The 24,643-nt window shown below is 42.6% G+C and overlaps 1 protein-coding gene across 1 annotated transcript in view; it reads left to right on the top strand.

Moving 5' to 3' along the window:
* The window catches only part of itgb5 (integrin, beta 5), a 44,368-nt gene extending 20,092 nt beyond the window's left edge, over window positions 1-24,276 (top strand). Inside the window, exons 12-16 of the mRNA XM_055230450.1 lie at window positions 11,506-11,728; window positions 14,218-14,318; window positions 17,660-17,779; window positions 19,328-19,494; window positions 20,373-24,276. Of these exons, the coding sequence (XP_055086425.1) occupies window positions 11,506-11,728; window positions 14,218-14,318; window positions 17,660-17,779; window positions 19,328-19,494; window positions 20,373-20,471 (710 nt within the window). The 3' untranslated portion in view covers window positions 20,472-24,276. The remainder of the gene's footprint in view (window positions 1-11,505; window positions 11,729-14,217; window positions 14,319-17,659; window positions 17,780-19,327; window positions 19,495-20,372) is intronic.
* Window positions 24,277-24,643: the final 367 nt, after the last annotated feature.

Here is a 24,643-nt window from a genome sequence, read left to right as displayed (position 1 = left end):
TCTACATATGAAAATAATTTGGCAGTCTTTATTTAAATTGTTTTTTTTGTTTTCTGATTTTCATAAAAGTGACTGAGCTTTGAAACACCGTGAGCTAGCTAGCGTCCTACTGTGCACCGAGCCTATTGCTTATTCAAATATATTTTCTACAGTGTGTCTATTGTCTACCATAACCAAAACAACTTTTCTGAGTTTTGGTTTTCTGCGTTTAACCCTTTCTACGTGTAACTATAGTCCTCAAGAGACGTGGAAATCCCAGTATATGTTTAACGTGTACTTATGCTGACTCTGCAAACAGCAGCTGACTCTAGGTTTATGCCTTTGGAGGTGATCATTTCTATTCATCTTCAGAGTTTTGTTCTTTTTTTTTCTAAACATGACTAAAGCCTTCGGACGCCGAGGCATTTTGTGACGGGGAGAAGCTCAGAGTAAACACTGTTTTCGTGGAGGCTAATGACTGTTGTCTGTCAGGCCTGTGGTGATGCGCTGTAGAGCTAACAATGCTAACACCGCTAACGCAGCCTGTTATTAGCTTCAGAGCTGTTGTCCTGTGTGTTCTGCTGCAGAGGTCTGTTTAATGTACTTATTTTGACTTTGACTTACTACCACGTCGTCTCAAACTGAACTCTTTCTGTTTGACATCGAGACGAGACACAGAAGAACAAGAAAACAGACGGCTTGGCTCAGCTACAAGAACAAACGTGTTGTTACTTGAGCTTCTTAAACAGCACATTTTTGGGATGTTTTTGCTCTATTTTGAACCATTTGCACATAAAAGTTTTACTAGAGTTGAGAAGATGCAGTTTAGAAATGGCTGTTCACACAGAAGGAAACGAAGCAACTTTTCCATATAAATGAACTGAAAGACAAGTATTACCGCCACTGCAATGTTTCTGTTAGTATTTTGCATGCTCTGTTCTACTTTGTGATGTCATGAAGTGGTAGTTTTCAAGTTAACAGCTCCTTTTAACCTTTTTAGTTCAGTAGACGTTTGCAATTCTAGGGTTATAATCATCCAAATGATCCTAGTGAAGGTGTGCGGAGTTTAAAAACACAGTGGAGTGTTTTCAGTTTGAGAGAAAAACGCAGCCTAAATTTGCAGGATTTGTGTGTCAGACCTCGAGTTGTGTTTTGTTTCATTCGTACATGTTTATTTGTGAGGAAATAACATTATAACAGATCAGAAAATGGTTTAATATGAGGCCTTTTAAAGTCTGTTACTACATCCCCTGAGTCCTATTGGCTAAAAATGGAAATAAAATCCACTCAAAATCCCACATCTGCACATTCAAATACATTCTTCGCAGTCTTCTCTTCTGGCGCGGTTTGCCGTAGCGACATTTTAAGCTCCAGACATACGAGACCATAGAGCCTCGTCAGCACTGCTCGCTGCAGACTCACAGAAGCTGACGTGCCCCTGGAGCTTTGACTGAGCATATACTTAGAGGGATTCCACTCTACTGCTCCCGTCTGAAAACATCACAGTCTAACACCGCAGCCAGGACGGGCCTCTCCAAATCCACAAACATTATACACAGAAATACATACAAATGCATACTTTCTTTTGTGATCTTGTGAGAGTGGAGTGACTAGGCCTGTCACGATAATATCAGTAAACACGATACTGAAACTCACACGAAAACCCAAGAAATTTAAACCACAAAAACTATTATAAATCTACAATATTGTTAAAAATCATGAGCTGCAATAAACAAACACCAGATGGAAACAGTTTAGTCATTAGTTTGCGTCTGTAATGAGTCAGACAAGTTATTTATTCAAACTTTTACTGCTTAAATCTGATTATATGGATAAAAAATGAGCAAAAATGTCCCAGTAGAGCAAAGAAAAAGTAACACGATTTTAAAAATTAACCTATATATGAAGATGGAACTATATTTTTGGGGTCGAGCGTTTGTCCACTGATCCAAAGGTTGGCGGTTTCGAATCCAGCTCTCATGGATATTGTCGTGCTCTGAACCAAAAAATGTACTCGATGAGCAGTTTGACACAGAACCAAACGATATAAAACATGTTATGTACAAACCAGATGCTCTTGTTAGGGTTAGTAATGATTATTTTCATACAGGAACAATTAAACCAACCGCACTCCCGCTCGTCCTGAAGTGAGCACAAATATCTCTAGTTATGATTTAATGTGGTCTGGTCATTGTTTAAACTGTTTGCGATCTTTCATTTCATCAGAGTTACTCATTCGGGTTCACGTTTGATTTATGGCTCTGGCGTTCCCAACATTTTGACGAGCTGATGTTGTGTGAAATGGCTCATTACAAGCTGCTCTTTGTGGTATTTTTAAGTCAGGAATGCTGGCAAATGTAAATAATGATGTAACTATGTCTCTTGTGTTTTAACACTTTCAATTTTCTAGAACATAAACTGAACTAGAGCTGTGAAAATGCAGTTAATGTGACGTCTTCATAATGTGGACATGGTGTGTAACAGGTGGTACTCAGTTTAGATGCACATACTGGAGCAAAAAATACTCAAATCTACGTAAGTAAAAGTATTAAAGTACCCGTTAAAGAGTGAAAAGTACAACTATTTAGCAGATTTTCAGATGTAATAAAGCTTTAATTTGATTTTGGCAGTTTTGAGCTAAATTTTGTTGATTGAATAGAATTTGTTCCTTGTTTTATTGGTTTATTTTTAACATTTTCATAATTTGAGCAAAACAAAAATCAAACTTCAGCCTTTTCAGCAACCAAAAAATGTCGGGAAGTAGAAAGTACAGATACTGCTCTCAAATGTAGTCAAGTACATTTGACTTTAGTATACATTTGAGGTATCTGTACTTGAGTACAGTACTTTTACTCTGGAAGTCAACACCTGTAGAAGTTGAGTTCAGTTTAAACCTTCACCTGGCCGAGCCGCAGAGTGACTGGAGTTGTATTTAGGAGGAAATGCCTTTTTTCCTGTTCCCCAGAGACAGACTTAAAATGGAGCACCACAAGTATTTAAAGTATTCAGTGAAACGCCTCATCAGCTGAAACTCCTCACGCTGTAACTGGAGAGGTCAAAGGTTAAACTCAATTTAATTCAATTCATTTTATTTTTGTAACGCCCAAAATCACAACAACAGTTGTCTCGAAGGGCGTTCATGTTTTGGTTGATGGGGGAAATCGGAGTACCCGGAGGAAACCCATCCAGACACGGGGAGAAACATGAAAAACTCCACACAGAAAGACCTGGGATCGAACCAAACCCTCTGTGAGCCATGAGCCACTCAGCCACCGTGCTGCCTACACACAAAAACAAACAGGAAAATCACTCAGGCCTCACACTGTAACCGGAGAGACCAAAAGGTTAAAGTCCGCGTTTTTTTTTTTCCGAACGTCCACGAACGCATCACAGACGGCTCTTTGACCGCAGCAGGAAGTGGCTCCCTCCTTCTGTCAACATGAGGAAAAGGGCGGCGTGTTTTCTGCGCGCTCCCGACTGCAGCGTCATAACCGTGCACATGAACAGGGGTCAGTGAGTTCTGGGGATAACTGCGGAGATGAACTACACTCGCTGCGTTTGTGTCCGAAGGCCGTTCTTGTGAAACTGTTTCCACGGCGATCAGTTGGAGACCAGCTAAGATGAACCTTTTTGGCCTTCGTGTCATAGCGTATTCCCGGTGATGATTAACAAAAATATACCGGAGAATCCAAGTATTTGCAAAAAAAAAAAGGGAACAGAAGAGTGTTCTATTCTCAGTCTGGTCTCTTGAGTTTCACTGGGAGCGTGCCGATAGTTCTTCCTCTTTATTATTTATGGTCCTGCTGTCTGGTGCGGAAAACCCATTTTCATTTTACCCATAGTCTGTATAAAGAAGTGACTTAAGTGAGTGCGACGTCACCCACGGCGTTCGACTCCAGTCAAATGAAGCTCATCGAGGCTAGAGCAGTTATAGCGGGAAATTTGGAGCAGAGTTTCACGTTTGGAAGTCTGACCACGAGTATCATAGCAACCAGAGAGCCAATCCAGAGCGAGGCTGTTGAAGGAGCAACCTCACAGAAAGACGGCGCCTGATTTGTCTGTTATTCATGTTCATATCTTGATTTACAGACACAAAAGTGAAATAAAAAAACCTAAGATCATGTAGAGCGGGTTAAAACGAAGCAGTTCCAGAGAGGAACCACAGTTTTTCAAAAGGAAGTGAATTGGAGCCAGAGTCGATGGAGCCGGAAGTGCGCCCATGATCACTTCCTGTTTGGAACACAGCAGCTAGCAGGTTAGCTATGTCCATTCATATATACAGCCTGATTTGACCATTTATTGTGACAAATAATAGATGAACACCTCATGCAGACTAAAGCTCTGGAGTGGAAGAGGGAAGTGTTCTCACATTGACCCACTTATGAGTCAGACTCTCAAATGAAACGCAGAATGTTCTGGGGTGTTGCTTGGCCTCGTTCTGTTTGTGGGAAGCAGACAATCCTCATATCCGTTAGTTTATTTAATAACTTTCACATGAATATCAATGTTGTCGTTTCCAGGTTCTTTTAACATTAATACAAAAATGTTTCAAACCGACTTCGTGTTCATGTTTTCAGATTTTGGGACTGTTGTTTTCACTTTCACAGTGGTTTAAATACAGAACCTCTTCATAATATTATAATTATTCAGCCTTAAAGCGCACGTATTATACTGTTTTCTGATCTGTGTTTTAATGTTTCCTCATCACAAACAGGCCTGGAGTTGTTGTTTTTTTGTTTCATTCACACATGTTTAACACACAGTCCTGCATTTTTAGGCTTCAGTTCTTCTCTCAAACTTAAAACACTCAGTTCCACCTTGTGATGTCATCAAGTGGTAATACAGGAAGTGCTCCACTGTGTTTTTAATCTCCACACACCTGCGCTAGAATCATTTGGATGATGTCAACTCTGAAATTGCCAATCTACTACTGAACTAAAGGTAAAATGAGCTGTTAACGTGAAAACTGCCACTTGATGACATCACAAGGTGGAACAGAGCGTTTTGACCTTTTGAGTAACACTTTATTATTAGTCTGTAACATGTGTGAATGAAACAAAACACAACTCCAGGTCTGTTTTTTGATGCGTTAACAGCATTAGAACATGATTTAAATCTACAAGAGTCAGTTTTGTGTAATATAAGATTGAATAATTATCATGATATAATCGTTAATCGCACTTATCTTGGCCGTAATAATTGTGACGCCGAATTTCAGTATCGTCCCAGGCCTGACATTGACCCCAAAATACAGATATAGTGATTATGGTGACAGGAGTAGTCCCAAATCCCAATCAAATGGCGTAATTCCTGTACTTTACTGAGACTCAAACTGCTGCAGTGACTCAGTTTGTTGTGAGGTTTACATCTGCCTCGCGCTTCATGGGCAGACGATGATGTCACAGCTGGACCGGTCCACAGATGTCCGCCATGTTCCCTTTTTTCTGGCATATTTGGTGTATTCCCACATGTCCCCTCTCTGAAGACGCCGCATTAGCTGAACGTTTGTTTAAAATGCCTTTCTGTCTGTTTTACACACACGAGATCTGGGTCTAAAAATAACTCCCACCCTCATTTCCTCTATATTCTACGTAAATATTTGCCTAAGAACAACTTGTGCAGATGGAGGCTCCGCTCACTTCAGGCTCGAACTTAAGTAGGTCAGACCTTCAGAGTTTGTGTCATGTAGTCTTAATAATAACAGTGTGGCTCTAAACTCCAGATACTGAGGCTGGTGAGGGGCAGGAGCAGGGGGCAGGAAGCAGGAGCAGAGGGCGAGGGCAGGAGCAGAGAACAGGGGTGAGGGGCAGGGGCAGAGGACAGGGGTGAGGGGCAGGAGCAGAGGGCGAGGGCAGGAGCAGAGGGCGAGGGCAGGAGCAGAGGGCGAGGGCAGGAGCAGAGGGCGAGGGCAGGAGCAGGGGGCAGGAGCAGCTGGAGAACACTGAACTGAAAATATTAGGCAACTCATATCCTGTGGTTTTCAGCCACATTTCAGAATTTGAAACTTTTGGCTGCGTCTTAATAGGATCATGACGACGTGCTTTGGAGAAAATCTCTGGTCCTGGTAACAAAAGTACATTCTTGCCGTAAAGACTTAAAGATGCACTGTGTAACTTTACTGTTGGGAGGTTGTGACGATACTGCTGTTGGATATTGGCATCGATATTGAAAGTTTTGATGAATGAATATCAGTTCTTGGAGCCGGGCAAAAAAAAATCCCAATTGAAGTTGAAATTGATTTGTTTGGAAAAAAAATAGATTTATTTTCCCCATTTTCTTCCATTGGAAATTGGATTGAAAGTTTGGCACAGGGTCACGCAGCACTGACCCTCAAATCAGTGACATCAAACTAAATGTGTAATGCAATAGTTTGTTTCATCTCATAAGTTTTCCTCAGTGGGTTCATTATGGGCCCTGAACAAAATCTTTTCAGTTTTGACCATTTTCTGTAGTTTCCAGAATGTTTTTAGAGGAGACGGGGGGGGGGGGGGGAACAAACAAAATCAAATAAAAAATCAAAATTTAGACAAAAAAATGTCGATTTTACTTTCAGGCAAAATCTCTGTCCTATCAGTTCGGTTGATATCCCATTTTAGTTTAGAGACGATTTACTGGATGATGTTGCCCCAAAAAGCCTGGTAATATTTTCAAAACTTCTGTCATTACTTTAACACAAATGGTAAACAACAATCCAAATGTGTTTTATAATTGTTTAAAGGAAATAAGTTATGTCAGTGTCTGTTTTGGATCCCAATACTGACCGATACCAGAGCACACTCTTCAAAACTTTCCAAAGATGTGAGTCTGGTCACCGTCTCCCGTTTTCAGATGGACGCGATTTACAGGTGGATTATCCAATCAGGGACAGGCGTGGTCGGCAAAAAAAAAGGGCAAAGAAAAATCTCACAAGGCTGAAAAACATGGCGGATTTCTGCAGAACCAAAGAGCAAAGCTTTAAACTCTGTTAATCTGAGGTGAGAGAAATGTGATTTTATTTGTAAATCACAGGAGACCAGTGAGCTCCTTCGTTTCACATGTGTCACTGAAATAAACGGATCCGATTGGACGATCACGTTTGACCGGGGATTGAGACGCAGCTGAGATGTTTATGTTTTGCCTGGAACGTTTTACAGCAGGATTAAACGTGTCCATCTTGTGGTTCTTTAATTTTGTTTTTATGCCTTGAAAAACGTTCTTGTTCTTACTGTGTGCGGGCTCGCCTTTCCACAGACTCTCCATGGAGATCAATACAAAAACATACAAACTTGCACAGTGCACCTTTTTATGTTTTATTTGTCAGAAGTGTAATCGTCCAGATGAAGACTTAAGGTGAGGATTGACAAAACAAAACGGAGCTTTTGGAGCGTGCCATTGTCCCTCATGACACGTTTGTACTTAGCCAACATTAGCACAGCGGCGCAAAGGGGGAGCTAGCATACATGTGTTTGAGCCGATGTTCCCTCCGCACCTCGAAGCGCCTTAGTGTTGAATGTGGCCGAGTTTGTGCGAGTGGATTCAGCTCGTCTCAGAAGCAGTGATTTGTGGTTAGCCGCTCGCTGTCAGTGTGAGATACACAAAGAAATACTGTTCTTTTTGGAGATGTTTTCACAAGTGTAATTACCTCAGGCCGTAGACACGAGACGGGGCATCAGGGTCACGATAAAAAAACAGGAACTATGAATACGGCCTCTGTAGAAGTCTAACCTCTGACCTTCAGTAAAAATTGAGGATTTATGACTCGAAACAAGTTAGAACATTGACTGTTTTTGTATTTTCTTTATCTATATCTTGATTTACAAACACAATGGCGAAATAAAAACGGAAGTGCACCCATGCTCGCCTTCTATTTGGAACGTAGCGGCTAGCAGGGTAGCTATGTCCATTTATATAAACGGTTTAGGTTCTGGCTGTACAATTTAATTATTTTTTTCATTTCTTCTCAGTTTAAAAAGCTACGTTTAATAAATCAGTGGAGGAAATGGTCTAAACTGGAACTCGAGTCTGGAATATTTTTTCTTCAAGAGTTATTAAAAGTGCCTTTATTATTGCAGAAAAGGGCCAAAGTTAAAACTGAAAACAAATGTTTGAAATCCTTTTTTAGCATATCCAGAGTGGTGATGATCCTTGGGGCATTTACCCTCAAAATAATTTCAATTCAGTTCAAGTTTATTTCTATATCACATTTAAAACTACCTCAGCTGAACCAAAGTGACTCACATAAAAGTAAATACAAAACAAACATACAGATAAGATGATACGCAGGATGTCTTGGTGTTTTGTTCTTTTCCTGTCTAGTGTTAAATGCCAGGGAGAAGAGGTGGGTCTAGTGGTTTAATTCCAGGGAGAAGAGGTGGGTTTAGTGGTTTAATTCCAGGGAGAAGAGGTGGGTTTTCAGTCTCGTCTGCCACAGGAAAGGCTCCATCACCTCTGGTCTTGAGACAGACTTTGGGCACAGGAGCTGATCAGTTGCGCTCTGGGTGGAGTATAGAGCTGCAGTAACTCCCTCAAATAAAGAGGACCCATAGAGTGTAGATATTTTAAACACAAGAACATTTTTGAATTGACCCGATATGAAACGGGAGCCAGTTTATTTATTTTAATTATTGGCTACTGCAGAAGTAATGAGTTGGCTCTAGTGATTTTGTTTAAGTTGTCAAGTTTGAATTCGTTAAAACATGAATCTTTACCGTTGTTTTCAGACTTGACCAAGATTAAACTAGCTTCTGTTGCCCTTCATTTTACTCTCCCAGTCCTACCCGCCCTACCCAATCCCAATTTCCGCCCAGTTTCCTCCCAGTTTGTGTCATTTTGGGGTATGTCTCCACAGCCCTGGCACCATGACTCAGCCTCACATGTCCACACACAGCGCCCATCATGGCTGCCGCCTCGCTCCACTCCATCTTTGATCAGAATTTTCCACTGCAACTTGGAAAATGGAAAGTTTTGTGTGTGTTTTTTTTGTGTTTATATAAAATTAGGAAAGATCGCCTGCCTCGTCTGTCATCTGGAGGTTGCATAATGCCAACCACACGACAGACGGGAGAGCGTGCAGGCCAGACTCGGGGAAGTGACTGACCTGTGGAGAGTCTGCGTTGTCTCATCGATGTTTGTATTTGAAGCTGGAGGCTCCAAATGCCTGTGTCTGCTGGAGTCATTAAGGATCCTCAAATGAGCAGCACAATCATTTACATGTGACCTATTTTACTTTGATCAGATTATGTTGTTTTAGTTTATGCATGCTTTCAAAAATATTTCCAGAAGTGTCCATTAAAGATGCACTATGTAACGTTTCTGGTAGGGGTCCACCAACATAGGGACGACAGAGAACCTTTAAACCAAACGTGCCTGTGTCTGTCTGTCATTTCTTGTTAGTGGGTTGAAACTCCGGACCAAAAATCTGTTTGGGTAAAGCTGATTTATAACTCACTATTAAGAGGCTCTGTACAATAGCGTGTACTTTTCCCCCCCCTGAACGAGAAGGTGCCAGGTTAAATCATAGCCGGTGTATATATAAATGGACGTAGCTAACCTGCTAGCCGCCGCGTTTCAAACAGAAAGTGATCATGGGTAAGCTTCCGACTCCATCGACTCTGGCTCCAGTTCACTTTATGTAAAAACTGTGCCCCGTCTCTGTAACTGCTGCTGTCAGACTCGTCATTTTGTTCTTAAAATGTTCGATCCTGGGGTTTTTATTCCACTCTTGTGTCTGTAAATCAAGATACGAACATTAATAACAGACAAATTAGATGCCTTCTTTCCTCGTGGTCACTCCCGCTAGCGTTAGCAACAGGTTTGATTGACAGCGTTGCTAATCGCCCGCTCCCTGTTAAATCAGCGGTGCGGGCGGGAAGGGGCGTTACTGTCAACAGCCTCGCTTCAGATTGGCTTTTTGGTTGCTATACTTGTGGTCGGAATTCCAAATATTGAACTTTGCTCCAAATTGGCCGCTATAACTGCTCTGGCCTCGATGAGCTTCATTTGACTGAAGCCAAACGCTCACTTAGTCCACGTCTTCACACAGACTATGGGGTCACTTCAGAGTCTGTTCACCCTGTTGAACCCTTCACATTTCTTGGCTCTGAGTTTAGTGCTTTTCGCTGAGATATATCTTACAGCAGTAGCTTTAGTGAGGCCCACGTTGTATTGTTGTAGTATTGATTAGTTTTGCTTCTGTCTCATCCATCAGTGACTTTTATGACTGGGGTCTTTGTGCAGGGCCTTGTGCTGCTGTGAAACAACCTCGTTCATTGTAATGTTCCGTCCATTAAAACAGCTGTAAGAATCAGTCTTGTTTTGTTGTGGCCACAGCCAACGCTAATCTGAGCCGAGCGAGCCTTTATCAGCAGGCTTTACGATCGGAATGAGCCGGTGCCACGCACAGATTCACGAGTGTGGTGCTAAACACAGATTAATGAGGTGTTGCCGTGTCGTTTGGGGGGTAAAGCCGCAGCTGGTGAGGCCGCTCCAGCTGCTACAGTTGTTCACTCAAGGTCAAATGGAACGGGAAATTACTTACTCGTTCAGTCTCGTAACATAAAGGTTTTCATTGTTGTCATCCAAGGACGGCCAACCTCTATTCACTTTTATCCGTGTTTAGAACTTGTTGGTACATTTTCCTAATTCCTAAAATGTTTTTATTTCTGTAGTTTTGATAAAGCCCATATGGTAAACAAAACGTGTTCTTCAATCTCCATGCCCTGGAAATTCCCATGATTTTAAATTCCCAAATGGATGCATTAATTTAAGTAAATCATTCCATAGCATCACTAACCGTCCAGAGGTGGGACGTCGTCTGCCTGATCACGTGGAAACAACTTAAGTCACTGAAAACCAAACTTTGAAGCATTTTCCATGAGGATAGATATGCTTAATGCCATACCCTGGGATATTATAGTTAAAGGAACATTTCCATGGAGACAAGCAGAAGTAGGTTCACCTCCAGGTCAAGTGAGAGTCAGGTCTGTGTAAATGCAAGCGGTCTCAGAGTAAGGACGTGTGTTTTTCTACATTTTCAGTGCTGTAAACACATCCAAAATGAAAAAAAACAAACCAAAAAAAAACTTCAGTTCAGTGTATTTTTGGCAGAAACTTGTTCTTTGGGGCTTTAAAGTTGGCAAACTGTCAAAAGGCAGTGAGAGGAATATGAAAAATGCCTGTTCTTGAAACCCTGATGAATCCAAAGTGAGTGTTCACACCACAGACCGTGTAAAGAAGTGGACTGAGTGAGTGCGACGTCACCCTCAGCGTTCAGCTCCAAATGAAGCTCATCGAGGCCACAGCAGTTATAGTGGCCAATTTGGAGCAGAGTTCAGTATTTGGAAATCCGACCGTGAGTATCAGAGTATTAAAGAGCCGATCTGGAGCGAGGCTGTTGAAGGTAACGCCTCTTCCCGCTGGTTTGTCAATCAAACCTGTTGCTAACGCTAGTGGGTCATGACTTTGGGGAAAGAAGTCGCCTAATTATGTCCATTTATATATACAGTCTGTGGCTCACACTGACGTAAACGTTGTGCCCGTGTGTCTCAGGTCATGGGGAGTGCCACTGCGGCGAGTGCAAGTGCCACGCCGGATACATCGGCGACAACTGTAACTGCTCCACGGAGACGAGCTCGTGCGTGTCTGATGATGGACAGATGTGCAGTGGGCGGGGCAGCTGCGTGTGCGGGCGCTGCCAGTGCTCCGAGCCCGGCGCCTTCGGAGACACCTGCGAGAAGTGCCCCACCTGCCCCGACGCCTGCGGGACCAAGAGGTGAGGCTACTGACACTTTCAAGAGTTTATTTAATTATTATCAGCAAAACAACAACCATAGATGAAAATAAAAGTTCCCAGGTCTGAAATGACACGCTTTGCCAGTATTACAAAGATTTACAGACTGAGTTCCTGAGTTCAGATGGTGATGATTGACAGGTGGATACGCCAATCACAGAAATAGATGGTCTGGTTGTCTTAAAACAAACGGTTTATTTTTAAAAGCCAGAATACTGAGAAGCATTGCAGAATCAGTGAGCGAAACACGAATCATTGTAAATATGACTTTTTAGAGAGTCAAAACTGAAATGTTCGTGTGTTCCCTCAGTCGTGCAGGGCTGGGGCTTAAGGCTTTGAACATTATCCTTTTACTTGAATTCTTACGGGATAACAAGCAGCACATGAAGGAAGTATGTTCCCTTCAGTGTTGATAGCAGTCGTCCAGAATCCAAAGCAACAGAAAAATTCAATTCTATCACTGGACAAAAGTTTTAGATTGAAGACATTTGGCTGCTTGTCCAAGAGGCTTCTTCAGTTGTGGTCAGATTACTGCTGGACACTGCCTTATATCTGTCTGAAAGGAGGGGCTAACTACACTGAAACTGTAAACAAACAGGTGTGTTTAGAGTTTGTTTGTTTACAGTTTGTTTGCTTACAGTTTCAGTTTGTTTAGAGTTTGTTTGTTGGCCTGGTCTAATGAGCTACACCGAGTATGAACTGTGCCTGAATCATATTTGGCATAATCATTCAGGCCCCTGATGGGTGCTCTCACAACTATTAGCATACTGGCTATTAGCATACAGGCTAGCACTGTTGTTTTTCTTGTTAGATGTAGGTTTGAGGATGGAGTTATAGATGGAGGTTAGATGATGTCTGAGGCCCCCCATTCCTTTTCAAAGATGGATTGTCTTTAACTCCCCTCTCAAACCTTTTCTTTATCCAAGATCTGAAGCTCACCATCTTGAAACGAGTGGTTAGTGTCTTTGAGATGGAGGGGTACAGCAGATTGAGGTCCTGAGCTGAAGAAGCCTCATGGATGAACAGCCAGATGTCTTCACTCTAGAACGTTTTTTTCCAGTGACAGTATTTTTGTGTTGTTCTGGGTCCTGGATCACTATCAACTCTGTGAAAGGAACATACTTCCTTCATGTGCTGCTTGTTAAAAAGGAATAATTCAAGTAAAAGGGTAATGTTAAGAGCCTTATAAACGTGACAAATGATCATAAACCCAATGATCTACAGTAATGTTTGCAATTTGAAAACTCTCCAAATGCCCCCGTCTCCTCGAGTTAACTTATCTCCGGCTCGATGGCAGTCTTGCGAGAGAGAGGCAGATAATGTACATGCCATTCATGACCCTTCAAACTGAGAGAGGCCGCTTCAAACAGACGCTCGCACGGCTCTGTTTGAAGCGTCCGCTCGCTCTCTCCGTTTGAAGCGGAGGTGAGGGTTAAACGCCCCACTCTCTTGTAAACTGAAGAGCGCTCCGTCTCCTCACTTGACGTCCTTACGTGCACATGGGCCACGTTTCCGAGGCAAGAGCCGTCTAAATGGAGTGACCTCTGACCCCTGCAGAGTGTTGGCGTAGGAGAGGGGGTCAGCAAGCTCTTCATTTGATTTCAGAATGATGAAACGTTATGACCGTTTCCATGGCAATAAAATCAATCTTTTGAATGGTGAGCTATGCACAAATGTGTTTTTTCCCTTAAGTGACGCAGAGAAGATGGAGCCGCCGTCTGTCTGGTCATGTGACTGGTCATGTGTGAAGCTAGGTTAAAATGAGCATAAAATCTATTATCTAAATGAAAGTTGGTCTGGAGTGCATGGGACCATCTAATTGTAAAAACTTAAAACTGACTAATTCTGGACTTTTCAGATCTTTAACCATGTTTCAGTCGTTTTTCCTTGAGCCTCTGAAGTTGTATTTGGAGTGCTTCATGTTTGAATAATTAATCTCTTATTTTCGAGGCGCCATTTTGCCGATCTACTCCCGTTTAACGTCCACCTGTGACACGCCCACTGACATACGCACTTCCTTCTCCAGATTTAGTTTCTTAATCAGTGATACTCGTAGGATTTGGCAGCGTCGCGTAGTCATTTTGGTACTTTTTTATTTTTTTTAACCCACTGTTCGCTAGTGTGATGTGCATCTGTCCATAGGGGGCGCCGACAGGATGCGTCTCTTTATTATCATGACGTTTACGGTGACGTCAGCTCCCATTGGACGCCAGAGTTTTCTTACGAGGAAGTCAGCGAATTTGTTTCTTTTATTCAGTTGTTTTAGACGAGTATTGTGATTTAAAATGTTTAACTTGTAACACAATGATCCACAGCGGTCAGAGATGAGAACTATAGACACACACGCACAATTGGACTGATTTAAGTTTGATTTATGACGTTTGGTGGTAATACATGAAATATCCTGCTCGTTGGAGTCAGGTTGGTCGAGCCTTTTTCCCAAATTATGAGTTAACTTATCCTTTGTCCAGGGAATGTATCGAGTGCCGTCTCTTCAGCTCGGGGCGTCTGGCCGACAATCAGACCTGCCAACGTCTGTGTAAGGATGAGATCATCACCGTGGAAACGCTGAGTGAGTAAACACAGAGCCAACTCAAACATGCGCCCACAGTCCTGGCACAAACATATTTACATGTGTCACATCTGCTGCAAATCCGCACATCACAACATAGACTGTATCTGTAAATGGACATAGCTAACCTGCTAGCATAGACTGTTTATACAAATGGGCATGGCTAATCTGCTAGCATAGACTGTTTGTATAAATGGGCGTGGCTAATCTGCTAGCCGCCACATTACAAACAGGAAGTGCTCATGGGCGCGCTTCTGGCTCCAATTCACTTTACATTGAAAAACTGTGGCCTCTCTCTGTAATTGCTGCCGTCAGACTCGTCATTTTGGTCTTAAAATGTTCATATTAACCTGCTCTACATGATTTTTTTGGGGTTTACCTTCAACAGCCTCGCTCTGGATTGGCTCTTGCTATAATACTCACGGTCAGAATTCGAAATGTGAAGCTAGTCTCCAAAACTATAACTGCTCTGGCCTCGATGAGCTTCATTCGACTGGAGCTGAACGCTGTGGGTGACGTCACACTCACTTATCTGCTTCTTTACACAGTCCAGTCTATGATTCAAACTCATCTTGTCAAAATTATAACTAGATTTTTTTTTTTTTTTTACCATTAAACTGCATCTGCTGCTGCTACTAATGCCACTAACAGTACTTAATATCTGCACACTTCACCATGACAACTGAAAATACTTTGCACTCATTTGGATATTCTACTTTAAAACTGCTTCTTGACTAAACTCATCTTGCCTCTGGTTTTGATTCACGGAGAGATGGTCAAAGTAGATGCCGAGACAGTTTCCTCAGTCTCGTTTAAACGTTTTATAATCCTCTCATGCACGTGACTATGTATCACACATCAAATTTACCAAACCACTCACTGACTGGAAACAGCACATAAATAAACACTCTAATAAAACCAGAGCCTGTGTAAACAAGTGACTGAGTGTGACGTCACCCACAGCTCATCGAGGCTAGAGCAGTTATGGAGGCCAAGTGGGAGCAGTTCCATATTTGGAATTCCGGCTGCGAGTATCGTAGCAACCAAAGAGCCAATCCAGCGTGAGTGAAGGTTAACGCCCCTTCCCGCCCGCACGGCTGGTTTAGCAGAGAGCGGGATTTTAGCAACACTGTCAATCAAACCTATTGCTAACGCTAGTGGAAGAGACCTCGGGGAAAGAAGGTGCCTGATTTGTTTGTTTTTAATGTTCATATCTTGATTTACAGACATAATAGTGAAATAAAAACAACAGTATCGTGCAGAGCGGGTTAATACGAACATTTTAAGACCAAAATGACGAGTCTGACAACGGCAGTTACAGAGAGAGGGGCCCCAGTTTTTCAATGTAAAGTGAATTGGAGCCAGAGTCGATGGAGCCAGAAGCGCGCACATAATCACTTCCTGTTTGGGACACAGCGGCTCGCAGGTTAGTTATGTCCATTTATATAAACAGTCTATGATTTGAATATTTTCCTTGACGTTTTTACTATAATGATGTGGAACCACTGCAGTCAACACGCAGCACATCTGGCCTGTTTCAGAGTTTATCCACCAGATTTTTCCCAGATTTTCCAGACAAATTCTTGCGTTTTTAAAGGTTTTCCACGTCCATCACACTATAAACTGTCACTCCTAATCTGGCGGCACATGTTCAAGGACAGTGGGGTTTACGAGCACCTTAAATCTGTCGTCAGGCTGCTGCTCACACGAGAGGTAGAAGAAGACGCTCCATTACTGTTAAAGTGACTGGTAAAACATCAGAAAGAGCCTCACTGTGGATCAGATGTGAAAGAGCCTCACTGGATCAGGTCTGAAGGAGGAGGCTCACTCTGGATCAGGTCTGAAAGAGCCTCACTCTGGATCAGGTCTGAAGGAGGAGCCTCACTCTGGATCAGGTCTGAAGAAGGAGCCTCACTCTGGATCAGATCTGAAGAAGGAGCCTCACTCTGGATCAGATCTGAAGGAGGAGCCTCACTCTAGATCAGATCTGAAGGAGGAGCCTCACTCTAGATCAGATCTGAAGGAGGAGCCTCACTCTGGATCAGATCTGAAGGAGGAGCCTCACTCTGGATCAGATCTGAAGGAGGAGCCTCACTCTGGATCAGATCTGAAGGAGGAGCCTCACTCTGGATCAGATCTGAAGGAGGAGCCTCACTCTGGATCAGATCTGAAGGAGGAGCCTCACTCTGGATCAGATCTGAAGGAGGAGCCTCACTCTGGATCAGATCTGAAGGAGGAGCCTCACTCTGGATCAGGTCTGAAGGAGGAGCCTCACTCTGGATCAGGTCTGAAGGAGGAGCCTCACTCTGGATCAGATCTGAAGGAGGAGGCTCACTCTGGATCAGGTCTGAAGGAGGAGGCTCACTCTGGATCAGGTCTGAAGGAGGCTCACTCTGGATCAGGTCTGAAGGAGGCTCACTCTGGATCAGGTCTGAAGGAGGAGGCTCACTCTGGATCAGGTCTGAAGGAGGAGGCTCACTCTGGATCAGGTCTGAAGGAGGAGGCTCACTCTGGATCAGGTCTGAAGGAGGAGCCTCACTCTGGATCAGGTCTGAAGGAGGAGGCTCACTCTGGATCAGATCTGACGTTTTTCACTGCATTCCTCACTAGTTTAACATCTGACTGCTCCTAATCAAGTCCACATGGAGAACTCACATACTTGGAGCATGAAATAGAGAGAGAGGGAGAGGAGGGGAGAAAGGGAGGAGAGAGAGAGGGGTGAGGAGAGCTTCGGGCAGAGAGAGAGGAAAGGGAGGAGAGAATGTGGGAGGAAATAGACAGGGAAGAGAGAGAGAGGAGGGAGGGGAGAGGGATGGAGAAGGGGAGAGGGAGGACAGAGACAGAGGAGGGAGGAGAGACAGGACAGAGAGAGAGGGGGGCGGGAGAAGAGAGGACAGGAGGGGAGAGGAAGCAGCCTGACCTCAGCCTCCCTCGTGTCTTTGGGTGATGGATATCGATTGAAAACAACAGCAAAACGGAAACGCCATCGAGAACAACGTCGATATTTAGTGACTGTGCATCTCATTGACCTTTTTTTTCACAAAACCACACTCTCTCTCTCTTTTGGTTGGATAAAAGAGATGAGTTTTTTATTTTCTTATGCTTTTGAACTGCTGTGATAAAACTGACAACACAAAAGGTTCTTGTTTTGTCTTGAATATTCCACAATAAATAACAGATCTACACGTTTATACGATTATCCTCCACCTAAAAATTAGCACAGCGCCCATTAGCAAAGCCTCTGTCTCAAATTTAAACTGCCACTGTTCAACGTCTTTATTCAACTGTTTGTTTTCTGACCATTGTTTTTTCTAATCGTCATCGTTCTTGTTTTTCCTCAGAAACGGACGATCCTGGTGCTGTGCTTTGTCTCTATAAAACAGACAACGATTGTGTCATGAAATTCACGTATTCGGAGCACGCCAGCGGCCAGTCCATCCTCACCGCCCTGAAGGAGCCGGGTCAGTGTGCTTAGCAACGGCGCGTTTAGCTCTGCCTTTGTTTTCATGATTTAGTCTGAAGGCCACATACATGACCTTCAGTTTAAGGAACACCTCCTGATCGGTTTTGTCCTCGCACTGAACCTCAATGTTGTTTTTCCATTGTGGTTTCTGCCTCAGAGCCAGGAGTCCAAAGCAGTGACTCTTTAACTCAAACGAAGCCCAAACACATGACCAGCCCAGCGAGGATTAATCTGTATACAACACATTTACTCGGAGATTATGTATATGCGCCGGGCAATGTGTCGATTACACTTATATTGTATTTTCTGCAATACAAAATGTGCTTTAGGTTTAGTTGTGTTGAGAATATACTTCTTCAAACCATAAAGTCTCTTATCAACTGCGATTTGTAATACATTTTTTAAACTGATCAGATATCTTACTCAGACTTGTTCTACTGTACTTAAGTATTTTACCCCATTTAACACACCTCTATACAGGCTGCATTAGTCTCATGAAGCACATCAAGACGGTGCTGGATTTCTTTGCCATGTTCGCTGTAGCGGAGCCTCATCAATGTTTGCAGTCGCATCCGTGTCTTTGGCTTTAGTTCAGTAATGTCCCGTATCTTTGTTCTATTCATAACATCTTTAACACAGCCCCAAAGAAACGAAAAATCCAGAAGCGTGAGATCTGGTGAACCTGGTGGACACAGAATTGATCCATTCTTTCCAATCCAGCCGTGTGGAAATGTTTGAGGAACTCACAAACATGCAGACCCCAGTGTGGTGGGGCGCCATCTGCTGGAGAATGGTGGTTAGATGAATTTCCTGCAGTCGTGGTGTGACACATTCAGACAAAAGGTCTGAATCTGAATCTGGAAATAAATGGGTGTGATTAAAAACTTTTATAACCCCTGAGTACAATAGAACACGTCTAATACATTTATCTTATCAACTGCCTTTAACCTCCTGAGACCTGGTGTCCTCATCTGTGGACAACACATTTTGGGTTGTTTAGGCCACAGTGCAAATTTTTAAAACAGCAGCAAGAACATGTTCAATTTTGAATATTTCTAAGAGTTTTGAATATTTATTTTTTTTATTTTATTTTATTTTTTAATTATTTTTTTAATTGTTTTATTTATTTATTTAATTATTGTTTTATTATTTTATTTTTTTATTGTATTTTTTTTATTTTAATTTTATTTAAAGTCACATGTCTTCCTGCACCTGTCAGCAGCACAAATGAGACACATTGTTCCTAGAGGCACAATTGTTTCTCATTTTGTTTTTTACACAAAATGTCTGTGTTCAAGCACTTAATAGTTTTTGCAAATAAAGTCCTGCAAGAGCTCGGGTCTCAGGAGGTTAAAATTGAAATTCAAAATTATAACGAGGCTTGACGGACGTCCTGTACATTTGGAAACATTTTCAGTGTTCTATAAAAACATTGATCCTAAAAAGTCAGTCCCAACAAGTTCATAAACGACAGAAAACAATCATCAAGTCAGACAAAAATAAACTCTTGTGTAATGTTGTGTGTACGTGTCTGTTCCTGCTCCAGAGTGTGCGAGCGGCCCAGATGCCCTCACGGTCCTGTTGGCGGTGGTGGGCAGTATACTGTTGGTCGGTGTGGTGCTGCTCGCCGCGTGGAAGCTCGTCATCACCATCCACGACCGGCGGGAGTTCACGAGGTTTCAAAATGCACGATCGCGAGCCAGATACGAAATGGTGAGCGCGCAAAGACGGTCAGGGTTTTCTGAACTGACCAAACTGGAATAACCGTAGATTGTGTGTGTATATATAAATAGACATGGGAAACAGGAAGTGATTGTAAATGTGAAGGAAGAGATCGCAGACAAAGTAGAGGGTTGAAAGAAGTTACAGACGGCAGCGCATGCGTTACATTCAGGGGAGTTTTTCTATAGAAGGCTGGTCTTTATAACGACTAACTGTCCGTACAAGGTCATAAATGGAAATACCGTTAGCTGTTTACACTAAGGCAGAATACGTCACTAAAAGATGAATTACAACCTGAAGTCACGTGACCAAAGTTGCAGATTCCAGTGTCACATTCTTACTGAGAAACAGGTTCACCTCAATGTTTAAGACGCAGTATTCAACTCAAAATTTAAGAGTAAAACAAATAAAACACAAATCACGCTTTCGGTGATTGTGGACGCGCTTCCAGCTCCATCGACTCGGGCTTTTTCTGCTTTTAAACTCGTCATTTTAGTTTTTTTAAATGTTCGTATTAACATGATCCTGGGGTTTTTATTTGACTATTGCGTCTGTAAATCAAGATATGAACATGAATAACAGACAAATCGGGCGCCTTCTTTCCCTGAGCTCACTTCCGCTAGCGTTAGTAACCAGTTTGATTGACAGCGTTGCTATGGGTGACGTCACACTTAGTCCACTTCTTTATACAGTCTATGACCTATGACCTCTTGTTAACCCTTTGCTCACCAGCCTCTGTTGTGTTGGTGAATGAAATATTTACTTTTTTTTTTTTTTTGAAACGTTTGGAAAATTTAATGAGGCTTTTCCTTCCAGAACCTTAACTCTTCTTTCTAAAGCGTCTCTAACTCTGCGTTTCTCACCTTCAGGCGTCCAACCCTCTGTACAAGCAGCCGGTCACCACACACTCCGTGGAGACCGACTTCAACGTGTTTGGAAAGTCCTACAACAACGGCGGCCTGCTCTGATCCGTCTGCACGCTCTCTCCTCTGCGCTGCTCTCCTCCCTCTGACCCTCAGCACAGGGCGCGGCAGGACCGGTCCAGAAACCAGAGCCGGGGACAAACTCTTCCCCTCCTTTTACCCTGGTGCAGCCACACGGGACCACACTGACCAGAGCTGGACTTCTGAGGCATCTTTTGAGCAGAGGAGTCGCACGCTTATGGGGAGCTGGGTTTTCTTTGTATTTGCGTGTCGGCGAAGGCGGCCAGCAGCAACCGCAACAGACTTTTTGGGAAAGAACTTGAGATTTTGTCCCGTCGTATTCCACCACCTTGTACAGGCCCAAATGTGTATATTTTTATAAACCCTCAATGCCTTTTTGAGTAAATATGGATTTAATGGGAGCTCGTTGAACACGTGTCACTATAATATTCTTAACGAAGCACATACTGCAGAAAGGGGGCGTCGGAGAGTCGTGGTACTACTAACAATTATAAACGAACCAGCCGCCATTTTGCACAGAATAGTCTTGTAAAGATTTAATAGTGTTTTTATATTGTGTGAATGTGTTATTATCATGAGCTCCAATCGCAGTCCTGTTTTAAAATCGGATTAGCGTCTCCACCGCTCCCCCAGCCTCGGGTTCACGAGTTTAATCTACTTTTTAATACTGTCAGTGTGTCCTTATAAAACACGAGACATGACGTGTTTAGCTTCACCCTTTTTATCTGAGAAGCTTTTTTTCTGATTTGCACTAAAAACACTGTCCAAGGGCTAAAACACGGAGTCACCATCTGTCCATAACATCGTGAAGAGAAGCTAAATGCTAAAATCGCCAAAACCGGTGGTGGAAGGTAACGAAGTACACGTGGGAAAGTACTGTACTTAAAGCTGCACTGTGTAACTTTTCTGGTGGAGTGTCCAACCATAGACTGTATATATAAATGGGCGTAGCTAACCTGCTAACCGTTCCAAATGGGAAGTGATCATGAGCGCACTTCCAGCTCCATCGACTCTGGCTCCAATTCACTTCCCCTCTCTCTGTATCTGCTGCTGTCAGACTCGTCATTTTGCTCTTAAATGTTCGTATTAACCCGCTCTACATGATCCTGGGGTTTTTGTTTCACTTTTGTGTCAGTAAATCAAGATATGAACATTAATAACAGACAAATCAGACGCCTTCTTTCCCAGAGGTCGCTCTCACTAGCGTTAGCAACAGGTTTGATTGACAGCGTTGCTAAGCGCCTGCTCCCTGCTAAACCAGCCGTGTGGGTGGGAAAGGGGCGTTACCTTCAACAGCCTCGCTCTGGATTGGCTCTTTGGTTGCTATGATACTCGCGGTCGGAATTCCAAATATGCAACTCTGCTCCAAATTAGCCGCTATAACTGTTAGCCTCAGTGAGTTTTATTTGGAGCCGAACGCCGTGGGTGACGTCACACTCACTTCTTTATACAGTCTACGGGTCCAACACATGCTGCTTGTCTTCGTGGGGATGTTATTTTGCCTGGAATGTTCCACAGTATGGCATTAAACGCAGTAATCTTCATGATGCCACCAAAGCAAGTTATAAGTCAGATCAGTGGAGAGGCATCCCCACACAGTAAGAATGCAGGTTTTTTTTTAGTTTTCAACCAGATAGATAAGTTCTCTGCTTATTGGAACATTTCAGTCAAAGTAATGACATCTCCATGGAGACGAGAGAAAGAAGACAAGAAAAGTTACATAGTGCAGCTTTAATACTTAATACTTTTACTCTTAAAGTACATATTTAAACAGGTACTTAAATATTTAATTTAACCAAGGTTTAGTTTGTTTTCATCCCTGACAGTTTGGACTGCTCACTAGCGCCTCAGAGTGGTCACATGATGTCGCTGTGACGTGATTGGTCAGCTGATTTAAACGACAGCGCCATCTGCAGGCCGACTCCTCCACTCAAACCGGGACGAGGGGCTTTTTTACTCGCACACCTCGGATACTGTCTTGAAGAAGTCGGACTGCAGATGGCGCTCTCATCGGGTACTTACATACTTTTACTTTTACCTGAGTAACTTTTTACCTCTGTATCTGTACTTTTACTTAAGTAACAACATTAGTTACTACTTAGTTACTTCTTCCACCACTGTCCAAAACACATTAAAGCAAATGGAGCCAAAAACACAACAAGGTCCCAGGTCCATCACTGACGAGGTATTTTCAGGCAGCGTTTTAATCAAACCAGCAATAACATTTTGAGCTAATTAAAATACACCTGGTGCTGAAACGGCGTAACTTCATATTAATTTCATTTTAATACAATTTGGTGCTAACCCGAAAATTGTAAATGCAAATATCGGCAGGAAAGAAAAGTAGAATAAAACAAAACGAACCTGTGATGTGTTCAAATCTGCCTTTTATTCAAAATCTAAACATGGCTGCTACGTTATTAACCCCGTGTGAGTCTGAAATCACACTCCTCACTGCAGAGGGCGCTGTGGTGCATGGGGCTCTAGAGTATTTATATGAACAGTCTAAATGTGGACTGTTTGATGGGTGTGCAGCTGTGGGAGGAGCCGACACGAGTGTGATCTAGTGATGGGACTTTCAGCTCTTTTTTTTTTTTTTTAAGGGATCCGAATCTTTTGGAGCCATTTATTTCAAAGAGCCATTCAAAACATTGGCTCTTTTACTGTTTGTTTATGACAGAATCCAATGTGAGAACTCATTTACAAACTAATCGCAGAGAGAAACGGCCGAGGCTTGAACGTGTTTAAACCATGGACTGTATATATATAAATGGACGTAGCTAACCTGCTAGCCGCCGCGTCCCAAACAGGAAGTGATCATGGACATGGAGCCAGTTTTATTTCACTGTTGTGTCTGTAAATCAAGATATGAACATTAATAACAGACGAATCAGGCGTCTTCTTTCCCTGGAGTCGATGGTGTTAGCAACAGGTTTGATTGACAGCGTTGCTAAGCACCCGCTCCCTGTTAAATCAGTGCTGTGGGCGGGAAGGGGCGTCATCTTCAACAGCCTCACTTCTGATTGGCTCTTTGGTTGCTGTGGGTGACGTTACTCTCACTTCTTTATACAGTCTGTGGTTTAAACTGAGAGCGGGAGTGTGTTTTCAAATTATACATGATCGAAATACAAACAATAATTTTTAAGTTGTTATTATGATGCCAAATATGTTTTTCGTGCACGGATCTCCCACTCGTGTCGCTCTGCTCTGTTTTGATTCTTGTCAGTTCAGTGTTGATCATTATACAAATGCATGCAAAAAATGAGATCCGGATCCAACCGTTGAAAAGAAAGAGCCGACTCGTTCACACGCGTCGCGTCACTAGTGCGATTCTCTGACAGCTCTGAGGGACTCGGAGTTGTTCTCGAGTGTGAGTGTTTATAATGTGCACTGTGTACAGAAATGAAAGGGGGACGTGTTGCTGTGAGATTTGGCAGATTTTTCCAAAAGTATTTCACTAGTTCAGTGTCGGCGTCTGTACAGGTCACTTATTCAAACCATCCGCCGCCATTTTGATGTAACAAGACGACAATAAACGCATCATTGTGTAAAGTTATTCAGTTTATTCATTACGTTCTGAAAACAAAACTGCACAGAACATGTGATTTGAGGGGTTGTTTTTAGCATCTTGACTAAAGGTTTTGAGTCAAGTTTCAGCTTTGAGTAAAACAAAAATACACAAAATTCATGAGAAAAACACTGATCGTATTATTACTGTGAACAAAATATCATGTTTAATCAAATAGCTCTACATTTACACTTTAACAAACGAATAACACTTTTGTGAAATACTTGTACTTTTTACTCTTAAAGTAAATTTTTAAACAGGTGCTTTTTTCATCTGACACTTGTTCTTTTACTTGAGTAACTTTGTACCTCTGTATCTGTTTGTAGTAGTTAAAATCTTGATATTTGAGCTGCTTTTGTCGGACTGACACTTTAGTTCAGTTGAGTTTAATGTATTTATTTTGTGCCACATTTAAAACACTTGAGCTGAAGCAAAGAGCTTCCCATAAAGTCCACAAACACAAACATACAGACTCAGACTTTCAGAGCCTTTCCCTCAGGACTGGGAGAGTTTCATTTTCACTTCCGTTTGAAATACTCCCTCAAATATAAAGTGTCACAGCAGCGAGTTTCAAGTCTCCAGAGTCACGTGGTGTTATAGAAGTGGTGTGTGTGTGTGTGTGTGTGTG

Source organism: Periophthalmus magnuspinnatus, chromosome 21 (genome assembly GCF_009829125.3).
Source record: "Periophthalmus magnuspinnatus isolate fPerMag1 chromosome 21, fPerMag1.2.pri, whole genome shotgun sequence".
NCBI classification, from domain to species: Eukaryota; Metazoa; Chordata; class Actinopteri; order Gobiiformes; family Gobiidae; genus Periophthalmus; species Periophthalmus magnuspinnatus.
The sequence above is the reverse complement of the archived record's forward strand: the minus strand, read 5'-3'. Positions and strand labels throughout refer to the sequence as shown.